The 20,637-nt window shown below is 45.2% G+C and overlaps 1 protein-coding gene across 1 annotated transcript in view; it reads right to left on the bottom strand.

Moving 5' to 3' along the window:
- SRRM4 (serine/arginine repetitive matrix 4) overlaps positions 1-20,637 on the bottom strand; it is a 149,521-nt gene that overhangs the window by 4,068 nt on the left and 124,816 nt on the right. Inside the window, exons 8-10 of the mRNA XM_077159967.1 lie at positions 19,328-19,484; positions 6,088-6,392; positions 1,921-2,124 (exon numbers count right to left, since the gene is read on the bottom strand). Of these exons, the coding sequence (XP_077016082.1) occupies positions 1,921-2,124; positions 6,088-6,392; positions 19,328-19,484 (666 nt within the window). The remainder of the gene's footprint in view (positions 1-1,920; positions 2,125-6,087; positions 6,393-19,327; positions 19,485-20,637) is intronic.

The following is a 20,637-nucleotide window of genomic DNA, read 5'->3' as shown; positions in this document are numbered from 1 at the left end:
TTTTTGTTGTTAATAATGTAGAAACGATGGCACACTTTACCTCTTTGCCTTGTCTGCCAGGAAGCTCAAAGCCATATTTACAGCTCACTGCTATAGCAACTACACAGGATGGCAGAACATATGTTTTGGTACTTAAATTTTCTCTTGACCCAATTCTTATTTCCTTACTCTTTCTTCCAGCCTGATTTTCCCTCTATATATGTTATCCTATCATGTTGAATATTTTTTGTCAGCTGCCTCACCTTTTTTGAGATGAACTGGTCTTGAAATAACCAACTAAGTAAGCAACTGTTTTCACACTATATGGTTGTGTTCTAGTTTGCTAGCTGCCACAATGCAATATACCAGAAACAGAAAGGCTTTTTAAAAGGGGGAATTTAGTCAGTTACAAATTTACAGTTCTAAGGCCGTGAAAATGTCCCAATTAAAGGAAGTAGTCTAGAGAAATTCCAATCTAAGGCATCCAGGGAAAGGTATCTTGATTCAAGAAGGTCGATGAAACTCAGGGCTTCTCTCTCAAAAGGAAGGGCACATGGGCGAACATGGCATATGCTAGCTTCCTCTCCAGGCCTTTTGCCTCATGAAGCTCCCACAGGGGCATTCTCCTTCATCTCCAAAGGTCGCTGGCTAGTGGACTCTTGTCTCCCTCAGAATCTCGTGGCTTTCTGTCTTGTCATTCTCAAAAAGGAACTCTCTCCAAAAATGTCTCCTCTTGTATAGGATTCCAGTAAACTAATCAAGACCCACATAGAATTGGGGTGGAGACATGTCTCCATCTAATCAAGTTTAATACCCAGCATTGATTGAGTCACATCTCCATGGAGATGACCTAATCAAGTTTCCAGCCTTTAGTACTGAATAGGGATTAGAAGAAACCATTGCTCCCACAAGATTGATTAGGATTAAAATATGGCTTTTTTAGGGCACATAAATCCTGTCAAACTAGCACAGGTTGCAAAAAAGGACTGCTGTTGGGATTTCCTGTTTGTAGAGGGAAGCTGGACTTCATGAAGCCATGGGTTGATTGGATTAGATGGACTCCTCCAATTCTATTGTATCACTATTCCACGTGAGAAAATCAAGTAGTCGCCAATGATTATTGGAAATGTGTGATAGAATGCAAAAACGGCTGCAATTATTCATCTACCTGCCAGGTTCTTTGCTATGTAACTTTGTAACACCTTCCACTAAGAAATGGGGACTATTTCCTGTACCCTTTGAATTTGGATTGGCCTTGTGACTTGCTATAGCTAAGGGGATGGCCAAAGGGATGACATGTCAATTCAGTCAAGCCAAAGCTCAACTCTCTCAGAATCTGCCGTCACCATTTGGACAAGGGCAGATTGGCCTGTTAGCAGATGAATGACCACATGTAGTAGATATGAATCAGCTGGGATCATTCTAGCCCAACCTCCAGCCAACCCCCAGCTGTTCAAAGCTACATGAGAGCGCCCAGTGCAATCGAAAAACAACCCAGTTGAGCCCAGCCCCCTGAATCATGGACTAAGTAAATAATTGTTACTTAAGAATGTTAAGTTGGGGGTAATTTTTTATGCAGTAGAAGCTAAATGATACACATTAGCCCATCCCTCCCAGCAATAGTAATAATAATTACTACTAGTCACTATGTTACAAGTCATATTTGTAACAATACAAGTGCTTTATACATATTATCTCAGTTCATCCTCAAAACAATCTTTTAGGGTAAGTATTGCTATTTTCATTTTGCAGATGAGGAAACTGAGGTTCAGAGAGATAAACTGACCTTCCCAAGGCTACCAGCTACTAACAGGCAGAGTGGGTATTGGAATTCAAGTGTGTCTCACTCCTCTGCCCAGTGAGTCGAAGGCCATCTCCAGTCACCTGAACTAACTCTAAAGGAGGAAAATGCTGCAGAACAGAAGCCAAAACTGCACTCACCTTTTTCCAGAGGAGGTGGACTGACTGCGGGTATACCTGGGGGAGGCCCTGGGGTTTGGGGAACGGGAGGAGTGGCTGGAGGAGTGGGTGCTGGCATAGGAGGAGCTGCGGGAGCACCCTCTCACGGAGGGACTCCGGGCCGTGGATGGGACCAAACTGGACTTCTTTCCCTCGGAGCATTGCAGACATGGTGACTGAAATCCTCTGCAGAAGAGGAGAAAAGTTGATTAGCACTGGCCTGCCTGCTGCTCTGGAGCATCTTGAGCTAACACTGTACCTTTGCCTGGGCCACGATGCTCCCACAGAATCATCTTTCCACGTTTTCTGATCTTCCTACTACCTCCTTGCTGTCACTTTGCATTGCCAGGCTTTTAACTCTTGACAGTCTAATGAGTTGAAATGGCATCTCATTGAGGTCTTTATTTGCATAGTTTTGATTACTAATGAGGTTGAGTGTCCTTTCATATATACGTATATATATATATATATATTTTTTTTTTTTGGCATGAGCAGGCTCCTGGAATAGAACCCGAGTCTCTGGCATGGCAGGTGAGAATTCTGCCACTGAGCCACCGTTGCACCACCTCTTTCATATATTTGACATTTGTGTTTCTCCCTCTGTGGAATGAGTGTCCCTGTCTTTTGACCATGGTCCTACTGTCATTTTGTTTTCCCTTTATGATTCGTCAGAGTTCTTGTTTTCTACGTGGGGTCCCCAATCCTTTGTTAATGGTATGTATTGCCAATGTTCCGTCCTGGTGTGTGGCCTTGTGATTTCACGTTATCTAGTTCTCTTTTAGTTCCCAATTTAATATGGCCTATAGCTAGTTATCTATCGTTACATAATAAATGACCTCAAAACCAAGAAAAATAAAAAAAAAATTTTTTTAAATCCAGTTTGAGCATTTCCCAAAATGAGAGACGCATGCCTTTGGGCCGGGGCCTGACTTTAAATAACATCAAATCACACGGTGAGAAATGTATTCCCTTTCAAGTCTTTTTCAACCCTTCTGATTACATTAAGGAGAAAGCCTCTGTGGGTGCTTTAACACCTCTCAAACACTTTGTAATCTCCCCTAGAGAGAGAGCAGGCCTCAGGCTCAGAGCCTTGGGCAGGCAACTGTAGCTAACTAGAATTAAATACATTTTAATCATTTGTATTTTTCCAGGTGCCCTCTCTTCAGGACAAGTGATACTAATTTTCTATTTTAAGCTAGTGTGATCAGTTTCCTTCCAATTTATTTCTATAAAAAGTGAGTTTATTTAAAATAGCAAATAAGAAGACCAGCTGTACACCGATAAGGCAGAAATGAGCAAGGTGACGTGTAGTTGGCTGAAGTTTGGGAAACTCTGGTGTAGCTCATTTTGCAGATGGAGGACAGGCAGGGCAGAGGTTTGTCCAATATCACCCAAAGAACAGGAGCCATCTTCTCTGTCCCCACCCTGCCTAAGGCCCTGCTGGGCTCCAGGTGGGTGTTAGTAAGGACCTGTTCGTATGGACAAGACAGAGGGTCAAGTTCAAATCCCATTAGCATGATTTTCAAGGTCTTTCGTGACCCCGCCCCTGCTCACTTCGCCAGCTCATCCTCTTTCCTCTCCTGACTCCAGCTATACTAGACTATTCGTTCCTCTTGCAGTCTCTCTCTTTTCTCTCCCGTCTCCAAGCCTAAGGACATTCCCGCTGCTTGGGGGCTTCAGCCCTTGTTTCTCACCCCGGCATCTCCTACTCACGCTTCAAGCCTTAGTTCAGGCTTTTCTGGGAAGACTCCCTTAGCCCCTCCACTGACTCTCAGGTGGGTGACCTCCAAAGTGTTATCCCATCTCCCAGCCCCAGTGCTTCCCCCATCCTTACATGCCTCACTTGGTCTTACACGTCAGTTGCTTCTGCCCCTTCCAGACAGTGAACCCCTTGGAGATAGGACTCATGCATCTCTTGCCACTATCCCAGCACCCTGAACAGGGCCCGATCCCAGGTCCCCAATCAATTGTTGTGTGTTCATTTTTTTGAACCTCTTCCCTGTCTTGGGCACTTTATGAGCATCATCACATCTCACCCTCCCAGTAATCTTCTGAAGCTCGTACTATCATCTCTGCTCTACAGAGAAGACTCCGAAGAGTTGGTCACTTGCCTGAAGGCCACCCTGAGCCCCGAATCTGTCCAGAACCACACACCCCGTGTCCCTGCCACAGGCCAGCTCCCCCACCTTCGCCTCTGTTTCCTCTGATTTAGAGTCGATGTCTCTTCCACTCAGCCCATATTGATCAAGCCCTCTGCTCACAGCTGTCATGTTATAAATAGCCATGGAGTTAATAATTATTTCTATTTCAAAGTGAAAGGCGAGGTCTAAATTATTTAATTTGGCTGTTCCCACAGATCAAATTAAGCAAGTAACTGCTAGATGGCTCTCAGGCCTTAACTCTTGGTTCTGGACACAGATCTGCATTTGAATCCCGGTGCTGACACTTCTTAACTGAATTTCTTAACCACTCTTAGCCTCAGTTTCCCCATCAGTAAAAAAGGGTTACAATAGTTCCTCTTCCATAAGGATTTTAGGAGGAATTAAGGAAGATTATGCATGGAAAGCCCTTGGTATAGTACCTAGCATGCAGCTAAGGCTCTAAAAATATTAGCTGCCTGTTTAATGTTTATTGTCATTGGTATTATTTCTATTCTTATTTTTTTCCCTGCAAAAAAAAAAAAAATCACATGGGTTTCCTCTCTCCCTCTCCCTTGTCTGGGAACATCGCTACCTGGTTTTGGAGACGCTGACATTTGCTCTGGCCATGCCTTGGCCCCCAGCCAACCTAGAGTGTGAGATGAGCCAGGGACGTCCTGGGCAGGCAACCCAGAGGTCAGGCTGCGTGCAGATGCCAAGCTGTTCGTCCGGGACTGAAGTGGGCTATGTTGGGGAGAAAGTGCCCTGCCCTGGAAGAAGCAGTTAACTGCTTCAGTGCCCAGGCTCTGGCCCTCTTTCTGAAATCCTGACCAATCTGAACCAACACAGACCCCCAGGCACAGCAGGAGGGAGGCTGTGCTGGTAGCATGGCAGAGCTCCGGCAAACCCCACCCACCCCTCCTTCATCTCTGCACCTGCCACCCTAAGTGCACGCTTTGAGGAAAAGGACCGTGCCATTTTCATACCTCACAACCAAGCCCAGTGCCTGGCATAGAGGAGGTGCCAGAAAACAGGCTGAGGGATAAATAACTGAATGAGTGGAATGGGGCAAATGACCAGTAAATCTTAGTAGCCGTGATTTGTGACATTAATCTCAGTGGTGAGCATTTTGTGGTGATTTCTCAGGTGGGAGAGGAAGGGGGTGATGTAGTAGGGTGACAGCTGGCTCGTGGGCAGCTGTGCAGAAGGAAAATCTTCTAGCAGGTATGTTAACCTGGGCAAAAGGGGCGAGAAGTCTCAGTGTTCTAGATACTGTGATCTCACTTTACCTAGAGTTGCCCTGTGGGTTATTTTTTTAAGTGACAGTAACTTAAAGTGAATTTAATAGGGTTACATCTTTAAGTGACAGTGACTTAAAGTGGATTTAACATTAAACTTTTTTTTCTGAGATACTTGGTAAACTAACATCTGTTTCTACCTGCCCAGTCTCCATTCCTCTTCCTGGTGGCAGTGCTCCAACTTTTCCTTTGGGGAAACAGTCCTTTCCCAGTTCTAGGGTTCTTAGAAAGTACACTAGGCCTGATGGTGGTACATACTGGCCAATGAGAGTGTGGCTTCCCCTGAGCCAGACTGTTCCAGAAGTTGCCAAATGACCGAGGCTGGGCCAAGCGGAGCCAATGAGCACCTCCCCTGATATTTTATTAAAGTCACTGGGAAACAGGCATTCTCCTTCCAATGCCTTGCTAAGCAAACTGAAGGCAAGCTGGTTGGTGTATCTGCCAATGCTTAGATAGAGTGTGGTTGACAATGAAGCCTATAGAGAGGGAAGTAGAGCTGAGAGAACAGGAGAGACAGATTCCCAATGACATATTTTGAGCCCCTGGATCCAGCTGGACCTGAAACTGGATTCATGATTTTTTTTCTGAAATTAAGCCAGTTTGAGCTGAGTGTTCCATCTCTTGCAAAGAGAAGGCTCCTTTGGGGTCTGGGATGAGCACTGAGCAGATGCTGGAGCTAAAGGGGGACCCTCCCCTCCCCCAGGGGCACTGACCTTGACTCCCTGCTCCTGGTGGAGGGGGAGAGATTCTCCAAAGTGGCCCCCTTGTTGTGGGGTGAAGAGGTGGTGAAGGAGTTCCCCGAATCGGAAGTGTTGCCACTGTTGAGCTCCCGGCTCTTGCTGAGGCCCCTGCCGGGGCTCCCCTTCTCCTGACCCCGTGACCTGGCCAAGCTGGTTTGCGTGGAGGGTGGCGAGGAGGTGTCATTGCCCGAGTCATACTCCTGGGAGCGTCCTCGGGAGGTGGGGAGCGGGCTGGCTGTTTTGGTAAAGAGGTCAGCAGCAGACCCCGACCCAGTGATCTGAAAGCAAAAAGACCCATTGGACACTTCTGAGTAGGGGGGCCGGGGGCTGGGGCTAAATAACCAAGAAATGTTTACCGTCATGATGCACTGTAACGAAAGGAAAGAGAGAGAAGAGAAGAAAGAGACGCCAAAAAACAAAAGCACAAATTCCTGAAAGAATATCACAGAGAGGAGATATTTGTTTACCCCCTTGCTAGGATAACTGGAAGATTTAAGTGTCATGCAGAGAAAAAGCATGCGATCCAGATTAAACCAAAGAAAAAGGAAATTATATGGGATTTAATTGCTAATGAATGAACTCAAACAAAAGAGAAAACTCAATAGAAAGGGTGTGTAAATCACTCTTAACTCAATCTAAAGAAATAAAAAATAAAAATAAAGGAAGGGGAAGGGAATAAAGAAATGGGGCTATGGGCCTGAAAATATAGATACAGAAATTTAAAAAAAAAAAAAAGGAGATAAAGCCAAAATTTTAAGCTTCAACCAAATCCTCAATGACTTTGACTTTTTTTTTTTAAGTTGCCTAAATAGAACTCTAGACAAATATCACATGGGGTAAAGAAATGAAATAAAGATGAGAGTTTTTTCTAAAAAAATATAAAGTCAAGGTCACAAATTGACATTTCAGCAATTTTCAACTAAAGGGGAAAAGTAAGGGGGGGCCAAAACAAAAGCAAAACAAAACAAAACAAAACAAAAAGGAAGTCAAATAGTCTGACTGAAAACAAACAAACAAAAAGTTCTCTACAGATATTTGTGTGTGTCCTTTTCCCCCTGTAGAAGGTAGCTAAGGCTCTCGAGTGGCTTCTAATAAATTCTCTCATGTCTTTGCGGATTATATCCACTTACCAAGCAAGAACTCCTCCTTTAGTAGGTAGGTAAGGTGTAAGAGAAAGGGAAGAGCGGGCAATGTGAGTCCATCATTAGAGTCGCAAATGACAAGAAAAAACACACACCTCTCTGCACATCCTCATACTTTCCTCTCAACTTTGAGTTCTTTTTTTGTTTTTTAATGCTCTGCATGGGTGGGGTGCCAATTCTGTTTGGTTTTGCCATTGGGGGACTTGGAGCCATCAACCCTAACCTAGCCCCTTCATGCCCAAGTTGGACCAGGAAACCCTTGCGAAATATGCAAATGGTGTTAGAGTTTGTAGCCATCTAGGTGTATATATCGTGATACCTCAATGCCTCCAAAGGGGGTTGGAAATTTGGCTTTGGGGTGACTGGGAGTGAGGAGGGGTCCCCAGAATCCTGTTTGGTGCTGATCTAGGCCAGTTGAAGGAGTAAAGGTGGTGAGGGACAGCCAGCACTTGAGAGTGTCTAGAAGCACTGTGGATGGTTTTCTTTATACATTCGGACAAGTATTGCTGCTGGGACAACACGGCGGACCTGGTTCGGACCTCCATCAACAGTGCCATGTTTAGAGGTGGGCAAGAAGGGTCCCATCTCAGGCCTCCTTCATTTATAACCATCTCCATGGGATGAGAAATCTGTGGAGCCGAGACGGGCAGGCCCACTTGGAAACCCTTCCCTTACCCCCCACCTCCATTCCCAGATCACTCTCTGGGTACCCCAAATCCAAGAAGTCTGGTTTAAGTGGCCCCTCCATTTCCTTCCAGGGTCTCTGTAGGCCTCTTCCATGGATCTCTTCTCCACAAGAGAAGGGAGCTCAAGGGTACACACTCTCAGGTATAGCTATTTGGAGAGAACTTCAATGTTCAGGCCGAGGTGTCCATATGCACGTTGGTGAAGCCCATTAAGGATGAATGCTGCCAGAGATGCACCAAGAAAGGGGCACTGAATGCTAGGGGCAGTTGCCCCCACACTGTCATGCTCTGGCTTGGCACTCAGAGGCATCCAAAAATGGATTTCCTAGATCCATATGAAGATATTTGCCAAGATAGGAGAACATATTTTATTTAAGCTTGTTGACTTGCTTTACAAATATTTATGCATATTGCATGTGGACGTCTTTCTGTGCTCTTGCCCTTGGCAGGCTTGACCATCAAAAGTCTGTGCTTCCCCCTATACTTTACGCCCAAATGCCTTGGGCATAAAGGAGTAGGGCTTTGGGGTTTTCTTGGGGAACCATTTCTGCCTCCTCAGCTATCAGTCATGAGGGTGAGACATAAAAACACTAGAACTGTGAGACTAACAGAGATAACACCAGCAGCTCAAGATTTCAGCCCCTGGAGCTGGGGAGATGGAACTTTCTCTGTCGATTCTCCCAGGAGACTTCACACACAGAGAAGGTGATGGTCCAACTTTACCAAGTTCTAGCCAGCACAGCTGTTGCTTTACCTGCCTGGGGATCTCCTTAGCTTTGCTTTAGGAAAAGAAAGCTCAAAATAAGGTTGACCAGGGGGAGTTTTCAAGATAAACACTTTAAAAAAATAAGACTAAAGTCCTTGTCCTATTCACTTCCTTCTATTTGTCTCCCAGTCTGCATTGGGATGCCCTATCTTTCCTTCCTCTGTGGAGTTCACTGGTAATAAATGTATTTCCACCACCACTCTCACAAATGAGGATGTATCATGCCAGGTAGCTGGACCCTGGAACCTGCGAGCTCAGGCTGGGGCTTGGCCCAGGGATGGGCTCATGGACCTTTACTCCAGATACAGTGGATTTTTGGTGGTCAGGATATCACAAGTGAATCAGGCAGGGCCATCTTGGAGGGAACCAGGCTGGAAGATAACTCAAGTGAGAAAGGGCCAGTGAACATAAGGGTTTCTATTACCTTGTGAGTAGTAGGCCATTAATTGTTCTCATCCTTGACTAATAATTTCAAAGCATCTGCTCTGATGCCTTATGGATTCCTGCTGGCCAGAATTTCTTGACACCATGAGAGCCCTTGGGTCCCTCCAGATGTCATGTATGTAGAAGGGGACCTTGCCTTATTCATCTTCTCAATGCCATACCCCAAGTTTACAGGGATACTTTCAATGTGTCTCCCTCTGACCTAAATCATTACCCACATGTAACTTGTATGGTTAGAACTAAGAATTCTACAAGGCATCATGCTTTTTCATCATCACCAGAAAACAGAAGTAAAAGGACTTACTAAAAACTTCTCATTGGGTTGACCTTGGTGCCTGAAAACACCCAGTTCTCTCGCTTGTTTATAAGTCCTATGTCTTTGAATGAACGTGGACGACCATGCTGTTTATTAACCCAACCTTGCCTACTTCACAAACCTGATCTCTTCCACACACCCTTACAACCTACGCTGATAGATTAGAGTTTCCTTGGTTCTGCCACCACATCTTGCTTTCCCCACCCAAGACCATTTCACATACCATTTCTTCTGCCCAGAACACTCTTCCTTCTTCCCCACTTCAAACGGCTGAATTTATTCACCCTCCAGGTTTCATATCACCTCCTTTAGAAAACCTCCTCTGATGGTGCAGGCCAGAGTAGCACAAACTGTGTACCTTATTAATTCATTCATTCAGTCTTTCATTATTTCGCTTACTCAAAAACAAGTGCCTCCTGCATGCCATAGCACCGTTACTTAGTGGGGTAATTGTTACTGTATTGCCTCACCATCTGGATGGGGAGCTTGTTGAGGGCAGAGGCCATGACTGGCTCAGTATACCCACCAGTGCCTGGTACACAGCTAATGTGCAGTAAACCTTGCGAGATGAATAAAGCTGCCCCTGGAAGTCCCTGGGTACCCATCCAAACTTATTTCATTGCTATAGATGTTTGAGTGATCAAGTCCCCATGGAGTCCAGCTGGTTTTGGGAGTTGGGAGTTGACTTTTTTTTTTGGAAGGAGGGACTGGCCTCCATCATACTTAAAACAGTTCTGGGAAAAAAGGTGTACCCCTAGCTGAAGAGTGGGGTCTCAAGACCAATTCAGGGCTGGGTATGTGAGCTAGAAGGGACCTCAAGATTCAAGTTTTAGGTCAAGGCCCATAGCGGAGGAAGAAATACACTTAATCATCTTTCCCTTCCTCCTGACACCCTCTCAGACCCAGGACCCTGAGTTAAAATGCAGAGAGACTGTCTGCAGATTCCCAACACCATAAGCTCCAGGTTTAAGATGAGAAGAGCCGAGAAGCCTTCCTGATAGGACAGGCTGTACTGCTTCTCTCCACTTCCTTTTCCACTTCCTTTTCCACACTCTGGAGAGTCTGGTTCGAAGCTGGACTGGGTCTGGCCATTTTCATGCAACAGGGCTGCTAGTCCATTCAGTGCCTTTGTTCAGATGGTAAAAAGGTGCTCCTTTTTGGTCAAGAATTAGAAAAGGGCATCCCTTCTGGTCATACCTAAAGAGATACACCTCTCTCTGGGCTGAAACAGCCCCGATCAGTATTCATAACTTGGTGAATAGAGAGCAGGTAGGATTTAACCCCCACACTTGCCCTCTGGTCAATCAGTCTTATACAAGCCACAACCAGCATAGCACAGCGTCGCTAGCAGGTACCGAAAGTACAAACCTTCTCACTCTGACTGACCTGCTTAGAGGATTGGGGGTGGGGGTGCAGAAGGAATAGGAGTAGAAGGAGGGGTGACGGTCATGAACATGCAAAGGAGGACGTCACACCATGCTCTTGCCTCTGCCTTCCCATCTCTGGGCGTCTCCTTCCTAGACGGATACTCACCCCGGCACTTAAGAGGCAAACGGGTGCCTACTTGACTTTAGCAAGGATGTCTTCCCCGTGCTCCTCACTGTCTCCTCATTCAGATAATAGGCCTCTCAAAATTCATCTTTGAAGAGCTCTTCTTCATCCTTTGGAAATTTTTCTTCCATGTATGTAACTGCTCTCTGCCCCAGCCCTCCCTGCTTGGTTGGCAAATGGTCCCCAAGATCCTTGGTGGAAAGAATCATCCTAGACCCACTGTTGTCCACGGACAGTGCCCTCCAAGTACCCAGCTCCCATGTGAGACCTGGAACCCTCGTACTAGGGCCCTCTTCTGTGGTCATAGCTTACCCTTTCTTCCATCTCAGACTGTCCCCTTCCTGTCATGTCTTGACAAAGCCCAACCTTTGAGGCATGGAATGAAAATTCAGCCCCATAAAACCTGCTTGTTAACCTAGTGAAATCACAACTGTCTTAGTCTAGAATACTCTAGAATTTGAGACAGGAATTTGAGTCTAACTGGTTTATTTGATGGAGGAAGGAAACTGTAAGTGAAAGGGGAAATGAGATGGGAAAGAGAAGGAGCTGATAAAGGGCAGGCTATCAGACCAGTTACCACAGTACGCAGCTGGAACTTAATCCCCCTGCAGGACTCTGGGAGCCAGTCTACACATGCATACCAGAGTTCATCCCAAGCAAGGGTTGAGGGAGCTGGGGGATTTATATACACATTCGTGTCACTTGTGAGCTGAAGGCTGTACTCACGGGTGTCAGTTCCCCCAGTGTATCCAGACTACTGCACAGGGCAGGCAAAGTGGGTTTGGGTGGCCAGAGAATGGGGTCTGGCTGCTGAAAATTGGCTGTGTGCCCTGAAGTGGTAAGGCTGATGGGAAATATCTGGACAGCATCTGCTTCAACACCCCAGACCCAAAATTGGAAAACTGGCAGGCCAAGGCCTTCAGGTATGCTTTGCTTAGTCCACTTGGTATGTTTCAAAATATATTTGAACTAAACACCAACACTGTTAAATGGGGAGCGTTCACATAAAACCCCATTTTCTAGTTTCTGCTGAAAACCAAAACTCTGTCAATATTGGGCCCACATTCCTGCTTGGCAATCACTGGCTAAAGAGCAGTTGCAATCTCCCCTTTTGGATGGAGCATGAGCTCTCCTGGCTTCAGACCCCATGTCACTCATCTCTATTACCTGCCTGGCCCCTGAGACATCTAAGTTTGTGACCTTCTGTTCTAAATGTTCTCTGCAGCCCTGAGCACTGTATAAACAGCATAAACATTGTGTACCCTGCATGTTTTATGTCCTTTACAGAACTATGAAGTGAATTTCTCCACCTTCTCCATCTTGATCCTTTTAACCTCTCTTGGCCTCTTGTCAAGAAAAGGAACCAAGAGGGGCGGGCCGCGGTGGCTCAGCGGGCAAGAGTGCTTGCCTGCCGTGCCGGAGGACCCCGGTTCGATTCCCGGCCCCAGCCCATGTAAAAAACAAACAAACAAACAAAATATAATAAAACAAGAAAATGTTTAAAAATGTTTCCCTTTCTTCCTCCCTTCCTTCCTTCCATCCTTCCTTCCTTCTCTGTCTTTCCTTCCCTTCCTCCCTCTCTCTAGAAAAAAAAAAAAAAAAAAAAAAAAAAGAAAAGGAACCAAGAAACTAGAGCCATCAAACCATAACCAGACCCCAGAGCTATTACAAGTCCCCCCTTCTGGGTCAGGGTTGGTCAGTCTCAATCTTACTTTATCTTTTGGGACAAACTGCTTTTTGCAAACTCATGGCCATCGGGGGAAAGCTAACAATTATTTCCCCATTGCTCCCTTAGCCCCCTCTGTGACACTCTAGTGGCCTTTTTTTTTTTTTTCTTATAAGCTTGCCTTATCTTCTTGTTCCTTAATATACTTGGTGTTAATGCTTGGGTTTTTCTAATAAGTAATTAAATCCCCCTACCACGCACTCCAACTCGGTGGAGCTTCACTGGGAATCTCTTTCCACCCTCCAGGGAAGCCGGCACTGTTATTTATTGTTTTTGTTTCAAATCATTATTTAATCAAGAACGGGAGGAAAAAAGGCAACCTCTCACTTACACTTCAAAATTTAATTTCAGCTGAATTCTGAGATCAAGAGGCAGCACGGCCTAATAGGTTACAAAAATACAATCAAGAAGAGAATTCCAATTAAACTGAACAAGTCCATTTACTGAGCTTCAAATGGCCCCATGGAGAGAGATGGCTATAATTTTTTTTTTTTCCTCCCTGCCATCTGGGGGACTGGAAAGTCTCATGTGAGTACAGAGTTCCATGGCAGAGCTTTTAGCTGGAGGGTTCTGGTTATTCCTTTAAAAAAAAAAATCCTTCCGTTTTACAAAGACATCAAGCTTATTTTCCTCGCTGTTGTTCATCTTCCTTTGCACACTAATTAGGAAGACAGCAAGAGAATGGATTCATTGACCTGTTGGGAGTTCATTTGGGAGGAGGGGGACATGGAGACGGAGAGGGAGGCCTGCTAGGGATTGTGGGAAGATGACAAAGACCTTCAGGACAGGGCTGATCCCACAGCACTGTAGACTGCAGTTGACCTTGGGCTGGGGAAGGGTGTCTGACCTCTTTCCTCACCTTCAGCCAGAGCCCAAAGCAGGAATGGCAGCTTCAAGCTTACTCTCTCTCCGAAGCCTCTCTCAACAGACCCAGCCCATTGGTTTCCAAAGATCTCTACACGGACCCATGTTAGATAATTTTTTTTTCACCAGGCCAGAGTGAAATGAGCAAAATAAGTTCAATGCAAGGAGTTCATCCAGCTAAATGCATTTGATGTAAAGTCTCATCCTTTCTTCTGAGGTCATGTCCTTCCTATCTCTTTCGTTGGTTAAATGGCTCTTGAGTGATATGAAATGGTAGTTTTCCTTCTTCTTTAATCTGTTTTTATTCTGCAAAATTAGAACTTGACACTACTGTCCTTTCCCATGTCAAAAGTAAGTGGCCCTGGAAGTCCTACCCTTCTGTGCTTTGCTCCCTCTCATTTGTAAACCGCGATGGATGGCATTGGATGCTGCACCTCAGAATGCACAAGACTTTGGGTCAGGGGCCAGAAGGCCAGGGTCTCAGGCTCCCAAATAGGCCATCCACATCCTCTCCCTTAGCCTTGCATTCCCTTTTTATAAAATGGAAACCGCTATCTCCCCATCCTGCCTTTCTCCTAGGTTTGCTGGGAAGTTCACCTGAGATCTTGGATACAATTAAGCTTTCCTGAGGCCAGATGTACTACAAAAACATACTGCCTGGGCCTATGTGGAATAAGTTTTATGAACCTGCTGTGATGACAAGCACACTGGTGACAAGCAAATATAGAGTGTTATGGACAAGGATCGTGGGCCAAGTTCTTCACGCAGATGCCCCATGATGGTGGGACTTTGCCTGTCTTGCTCCCTGTGGAATACTCATTGCCTGAGACAATGTCTGGCACATAGTAGGGGCTGAATGAGTATTTCTGAGTAATCATGTTAACTCAAGGTACAAGTGAGGACACTGTTGGCCCAGAGAAGTGAAATGACATGAGGAGGGTCATTTAATTAAGTACATGGACCTTGAGTCAGATTATCTGCATTCAAATCTTAGCTTTTCTAGGTAACTTAGTTTTTCTGACCTGCAGCTTTCTCATCAGGGACTGGGCATATTAGTGGAAGCTTCCTTGAAGGGCTGCTATCATAAAGTGAGATCATACCTGTAAAGTATTTAGCATAGCACCTGGTGCACAGGAGGTGCTCCGTAAGTATTAGTTATCAGTGTTACCCAGGGTCTTACACGTAAACAGTAGTGAACAGTGGATCAAGAACGCCCAAGTACCTGGACGTTACCTAAAGCTTATGTCTAAATCACTATCCTCTATTGCCTCCTCTGGTTTTCCAGTTTCATCAGGCCCTCTTTTCCGGACTCTGAGTTCTGCTTTTGTTTGTTTGCTCTGACTTGGTATCTGTGCAGGTTTTTGTTGGTGAGAGGGTGTGTGCTAATTGTGTGCCAGCACAGGCTGGGGGCAGAAGGGAAGAGGGAGCCTGTACTTCTCCTTGGTCCAGCTTTAGCCTTACTCAGCCTCCTTCCTGAATCCTCTCCTTTACTGTCCATGCCGGCTATCAAAGTAAGCTTCCTGGGCACAGAGCCGCCATTCATGCAAGCTTTCCTTCTTCCCAGTTGTGGTACAAATAGAAGTCACTTCATCATTCTGAACCTCAATTTCCCCATCTACTAAATGGTGATAACAATTGTTTCTACTACAAAGAACTGTTTTGAGGACCAAATGAGAAAAAAAATATGTAAAGTGCGTTATGGTGTCTGGTGCATAGTGGTATTTCCCCTTCCTCCTTGATCAGTCATCTCAATCTGATGAACTTCTACTCATCCTTCAAAGTCCAGTTTAAATGTCCCCTCATTTGTAAAGGCCAAGAGAACACTGATCCTTCCTCTATGGTTCTACAACATATTGTATGTGCTTCTATCACCACTAGGGGTGATAGTCAAAATATTCAACAACTGGTTTAGTGTGGGGACTGCCCCATCAGAAGGGAAGCTGGCCTTGGTACTGAAGCAGTGTTAGGTATCAGCCTTTTGCTGCTGGAGTTCAGGAACATCCAGGAAGTCCCAGGGGAAGAAAGGGATGGCTGGATTGGCTGAGGGCTAGGGTGGGGACAGTGCCTATTTGCCAGCTGTTGTGCTAATATTTGAATATTTTAACAGTTGAACTAGGTACTGGTGCTTACAAACTCAATCTCAGCCCTAATTTCAACACTTATCACATTGTAATGCAACATTCTGTTGTGCTATAACTAGTCTGTGAGCTCCTGGAGGCCAGAAAGAGTGTTTTACTCATCTCTCTGTTCCCCCAGTGCCTTGAACAGAGATTGTTGAGTGGAAATGAGGGACATGACTTTCAGATTTGTGAAGGGTCCCTATAACTTTTCCTTGGGACTCTCCATTTGGATTTGGAATTCTTAAGAGTTCCTTTAGCTCACCCATTAGGATTTCAATAAGTCACCCCCTCAAAAATTTGCATATTCATAGATGCAAATTTACCCCATTATTGCAATGCACCTGTTCTTGATCTCTTAAAGAACTGTGCATATGAAAGGCCTGCAATTCAATGGGGAAGAAGCAAGGCATGGAAGACCCTTCACATACTTGGCTTCTGTTCACCTCCAGAGCCCTATCTCTCCAGATAGGGCCATCTAAAAGTACTGTGCTCTCTTTCACCTCCAGGTCTGTGTACATGCTGATCCTTTACCCTGAAAGGTCATCTCCATCCTGACTCCAGTCTTCCTCCATTATTGTTTCACTCCTCCTCACCTTTAGTTTCTCAATTAGCTCTCAACTTCTCTGTCCTACCCTAACCCTGTCCTTGCCTGATTACCTTCCACTCCCTCTCAGCATCTCAGCTTCAGTGTTGTATATTGCCTTTTACTATTTTGAACTTGTCTGTCTCCTCATTTAGAAGTTAAATTCTGTTTCTTTCTTATTCACTGGATCCAGAGAGTCAAGACAGTTTGACCCATTCTAGACATTCAATAGATATTGTAGACTTAAATGAATGAATGATTGAAAGAGTGATTCAATGAAAGTGACTTTGCTACTATATTTACCAAAGACCTTAGAAAAATCATGAGACCAGGATTTTTGGAAAGCCTTTGCCTTCTGCTCCAACCTGGTAACTTTTTCTATCTTTGCCTTTACAACAGAGAAGCTGGGAAAGGGCCTGGCATAGTGTGACCTCAGAGGAGAGGAGCTGGGGGCATTTGATGGCCCCAGGAGCCAGGCAACCATGTGAGTAGCCATTTGGACTGTCACCATCATCTAGGATGGCAAGAAACTGGTCTGGGAAGCAGAGCCCAGGCTCTATTCCCAGGCCAGCCACTGGATTACCCTGAGCCTGGAACCATACTTCTGATCTGATTCCTACCACTACTATTGCCACCACTGCTATTTCCACTGCTCCTACTACTACTACCAGCATTATGTATTATACAGCATTTACTATTCGTTTGTTATAGTCTAAAATTTTTACTAACTTTAAGTCAGTGAATCCTCATAACAATCTTATGGGTAAGACCTATTATTATTTGTATTTTTCAGATTTTGAGGGAACTGAGACACAGAGTTTATGTAATTTGTCCAAGGTTCCATGGTTGATAAATGCAGAGCCAGGATCTGAGATGTTGTCATAATACCTGCTATATTTGCTGAGCTTTTCACCTGTGCAAAGCACAGGACTCAACAATTTACAAGATTACTTTTTTTTATGTCCTAATAACAAGACTGTAGAAGAAGGGACTGTTATTATCTGTATGATAATAACTCCAGCTCGAGAAAGGTTTAAGTAAATACTCCAAGTTCAGAGACATAACCTTGTTATAATCCCATGTTTGTAGTGACTCTGCATTGCCACAGCCCTTGTAAATAATTTCTTTCCTGTGAGTCTCAGTTTCCCTTTTTTTGATAAGGAGGGCATTCAGTTAGATGAGCTTTTAAGGCCACTCCTTATGTGTGCCTCTGGCTTTCAACTCTTTTGATGAGAGCTGGGATGATGGGGAACATTGAGATGTCTTGCCCCAAGATGTGTGTGTTAGGAAAGCAAATTACCAACATTCAAACTAGTATCTTACCAGTCAATGTGGGAAGAAAGATCCAGCTTTATACAATACCTTGACAGACATGACCTTGTTAGGAAACTATTCCAGGGTTGAGAAAGTATCAGCCAGTTGTTCCCACTGACATTTTTCAATAAGGGTTGGTTGAGGTCATAGGATGGGCTGCCACGAAGATGACTAATGAGCTTGGAAAGCCCTTACTAACTTAAAAATATCATTCCACCTCTTATTGCTCATTTAAAAAAATTATTTTTACATTTGCAACAACTTCCCCTAGGAGAGATGTGGGATAATCACATCCATTCTCCAGTTGGGGAAGCTGAGCTGAGAGATGTTAAATTATTTGTCTGATCAAGCCACAGCTTGAATCCATGGTTCTGGATTTTCTGCCAAACTGGGAAGGCATATTTGGGCAGGGGGGGAATACAGTGGTCACTTGCCATCTGCAAGTCCTCAGAAACCATGAGAACATCACACATGGGCATCTGTCCAAAGGGGGGACCTAGGGAGAGTCATGGATAATTCCAGCCAGGTAGAGGATTTGGGCAAAACTGATCCATGGTGATGCAGGTATATTTTGACTGATGAAGAAGAGTTTCCCAGAATGCAGATAATAATCATTGTGTCAACCCTGCTCTTGTATATCATTGCCTTCCCCTCCTTGACTTTCCTGAAGGAACCCCTGAGTTTTTTTCTTGCTTCCACCTCATCTTTCCTAAGGGAGAAACTCCCTGATATTTACAAGTTCACTCATAGCCAAAAGAGTTAGCTCCCTTCACAGCTGTTGACTACAACTGTAGGCTATACGTCAGTATTGAATTTCCTCCTATTTGCTTTTCTGTCCCATTAAAAACTATACTTTCACATACTTTGTCTTATTTGATATTTTCAATATCCTATAGGAAAGTGGTATTAAGTTTATTAATAAGAAAACCAAGGTTCAAAAAGGCTAAGCAACATGTCCAAAGCCACACAATCAGGACACTAGGATATGAACTCAGGTCCAGTTCCAAATCCCTTGCTTATGAAACTTCCTGGGGTGAACTGTCTGAGGCCATCAAATACCAGCTCCTCCTCATTGACCTAGAGGAGTGCTGCATGTTCTGTGCAATGCCAGGTCACCAGATTGGACCTCTTATTGCCTTGCTCCATGGCCTTGTCCCAGCCCTTAACCCCTCTGGGCCTTGGTTTTACTGTCCCATCAGTGAAAGGAACTAGTGAGAGCAGCTGTGCAATCAACTTCCAAGACACGTGAGAGGACACAGGTCAAGTGCTATGAGCTCCTTGAAGGAAAACTTTCATATAAATTCAAGATCATTTTTATGGTTGGAATTGAATCCCAGCTGCTGAAAGCTAGAGTGCCTCTGTCATTTCAAAGACCCCTCTTTGTCTTCCTCTCCAAATGGTGTCTCATTCATGAATTCTTGTAACTGTCACTCTGGAGACCAATATTTATTTTTCCTACATTCTTCTGATAAAAAGCCTGGGTGTGTTAAGTGTTTCTCTCCTCACCCCCAATCTCCAAGCCAAGTGCCATCAGAGGCTGGTAAAGGGCCATTTGGTTAATCAGTAATGAAGTCTGAAGCCAGGGGGATATTTCGCCCGAGACTGAATTAAAACGTGTCATATGCTGCCCTGAACTCGTGCCTCCACCTCCCCTGAGTGTCATGGCCACGGCTGGCAGAGGAGGCAGTGTGGAATACTTACTACACCCCTGGCTGACAGAAGGCTGAGCATCTGGAGGGGCTGGCTGGGTGGGCGGCTGGACCGGGTCTCGGGGCTGGCCTTGCAGAGGCTCTTGGAGCAGCGGTGGGAGTGTCTCCGGCGGGACTTCCTCCCTGCCTCGGGGGATCGGCCGCGGTGCCTGGGGGCAGGGGAGAGAGCCTTGAGGGTCTTTTGAAGAGTAGCAAGACAAGTAGCTGGTTGAGAGACCAAAAGGTTCTGAGGATGATGGAGTGTGTGCTTGGCTGCGTTTGGGTATGTTCATATGTGGCTCTGTCCTGTTCATGCCTATGTGTGTGAAATTTGGACCATGTATATCCATCCATCCATCCACCCACCCACCCACCCACCCACCCACCCATCCATCCATCCATCCATCCATCCATCCATCCATCCACCTATCTATCCATCCATCCATCCATCCATCCATCCATCCATCCATCCATCCATCTATCCATCCATCCATCCATCCATCCATCGTCCATCTTTCCATTCAACAATGTTTACTTGTGTACCTGGCAATCTTTTGAGGCCCAGGGATATAGGTGTGACGAAGACAGAAAATGTACCTACCCTACTTTGGTTTACTGTCTCTGACTGCGTGTATGCCTGAGTGTGTCTGTGTGTGTGCCTATAAATGTAACTGTGCATATCTGTGTGGTTTTGATTCTATGACCTTGCCATCTGTGAAAGACAATCCTATTTGTCACCCCAAACTTTTGAAAAAAGTGGCTGACAAAAATAACAGTGCTGCCTTCTGCAAGCTGGTTAGGTCAAGATCTGGCTTTCCTGACTGTAGTGGAAATCATAGGAATGCCTGACTCCTTGGAAAGGATATACTTGGACTCTGCATATCCCATTAGTTCCCTGAGCTACAGTAGTAATAAAAATAACACCTTATGGATTTGCATGGCACATATAAACCTTTCTCAAGATGCTTTCACAGTGCTCTCTCCGACCCAAAAGAGATAACAGGGCAGTATTACTTTTTCATTCTACCTTGAGGGAGCTGAGGCTCAGATGTTGAGGGACCTGCCTGAGATCACACAGCTTGTCCGTAGCAGAACTAGGGCCAGGGCAGAGTTTTCTGTGCCTGTAAGAACTGGGGCTACTGATTCTTGCTCTAGAGTGTTTCTCTCTATTTTGAGCCCTTCTGTACTGGGTGTGTGGTCAGAGTGCCAGCTCTTAGATTGCCCCCCTGTCTGCTGGAACACCCCTGAGACTAATTAGCACTGGGGACCTCATCGGGGGCAAGTCAGCAGAAGAGGGCTGGGGCTGGGGTTTGTGATGGCTAG

This window comes from Tamandua tetradactyla, chromosome 5 (genome assembly GCF_023851605.1).
Source record: "Tamandua tetradactyla isolate mTamTet1 chromosome 5, mTamTet1.pri, whole genome shotgun sequence".
NCBI classification, from domain to species: domain Eukaryota; kingdom Metazoa; phylum Chordata; class Mammalia; order Pilosa; family Myrmecophagidae; genus Tamandua; species Tamandua tetradactyla.
This window is presented reverse-complemented; position numbering and strand designations above follow the sequence as displayed.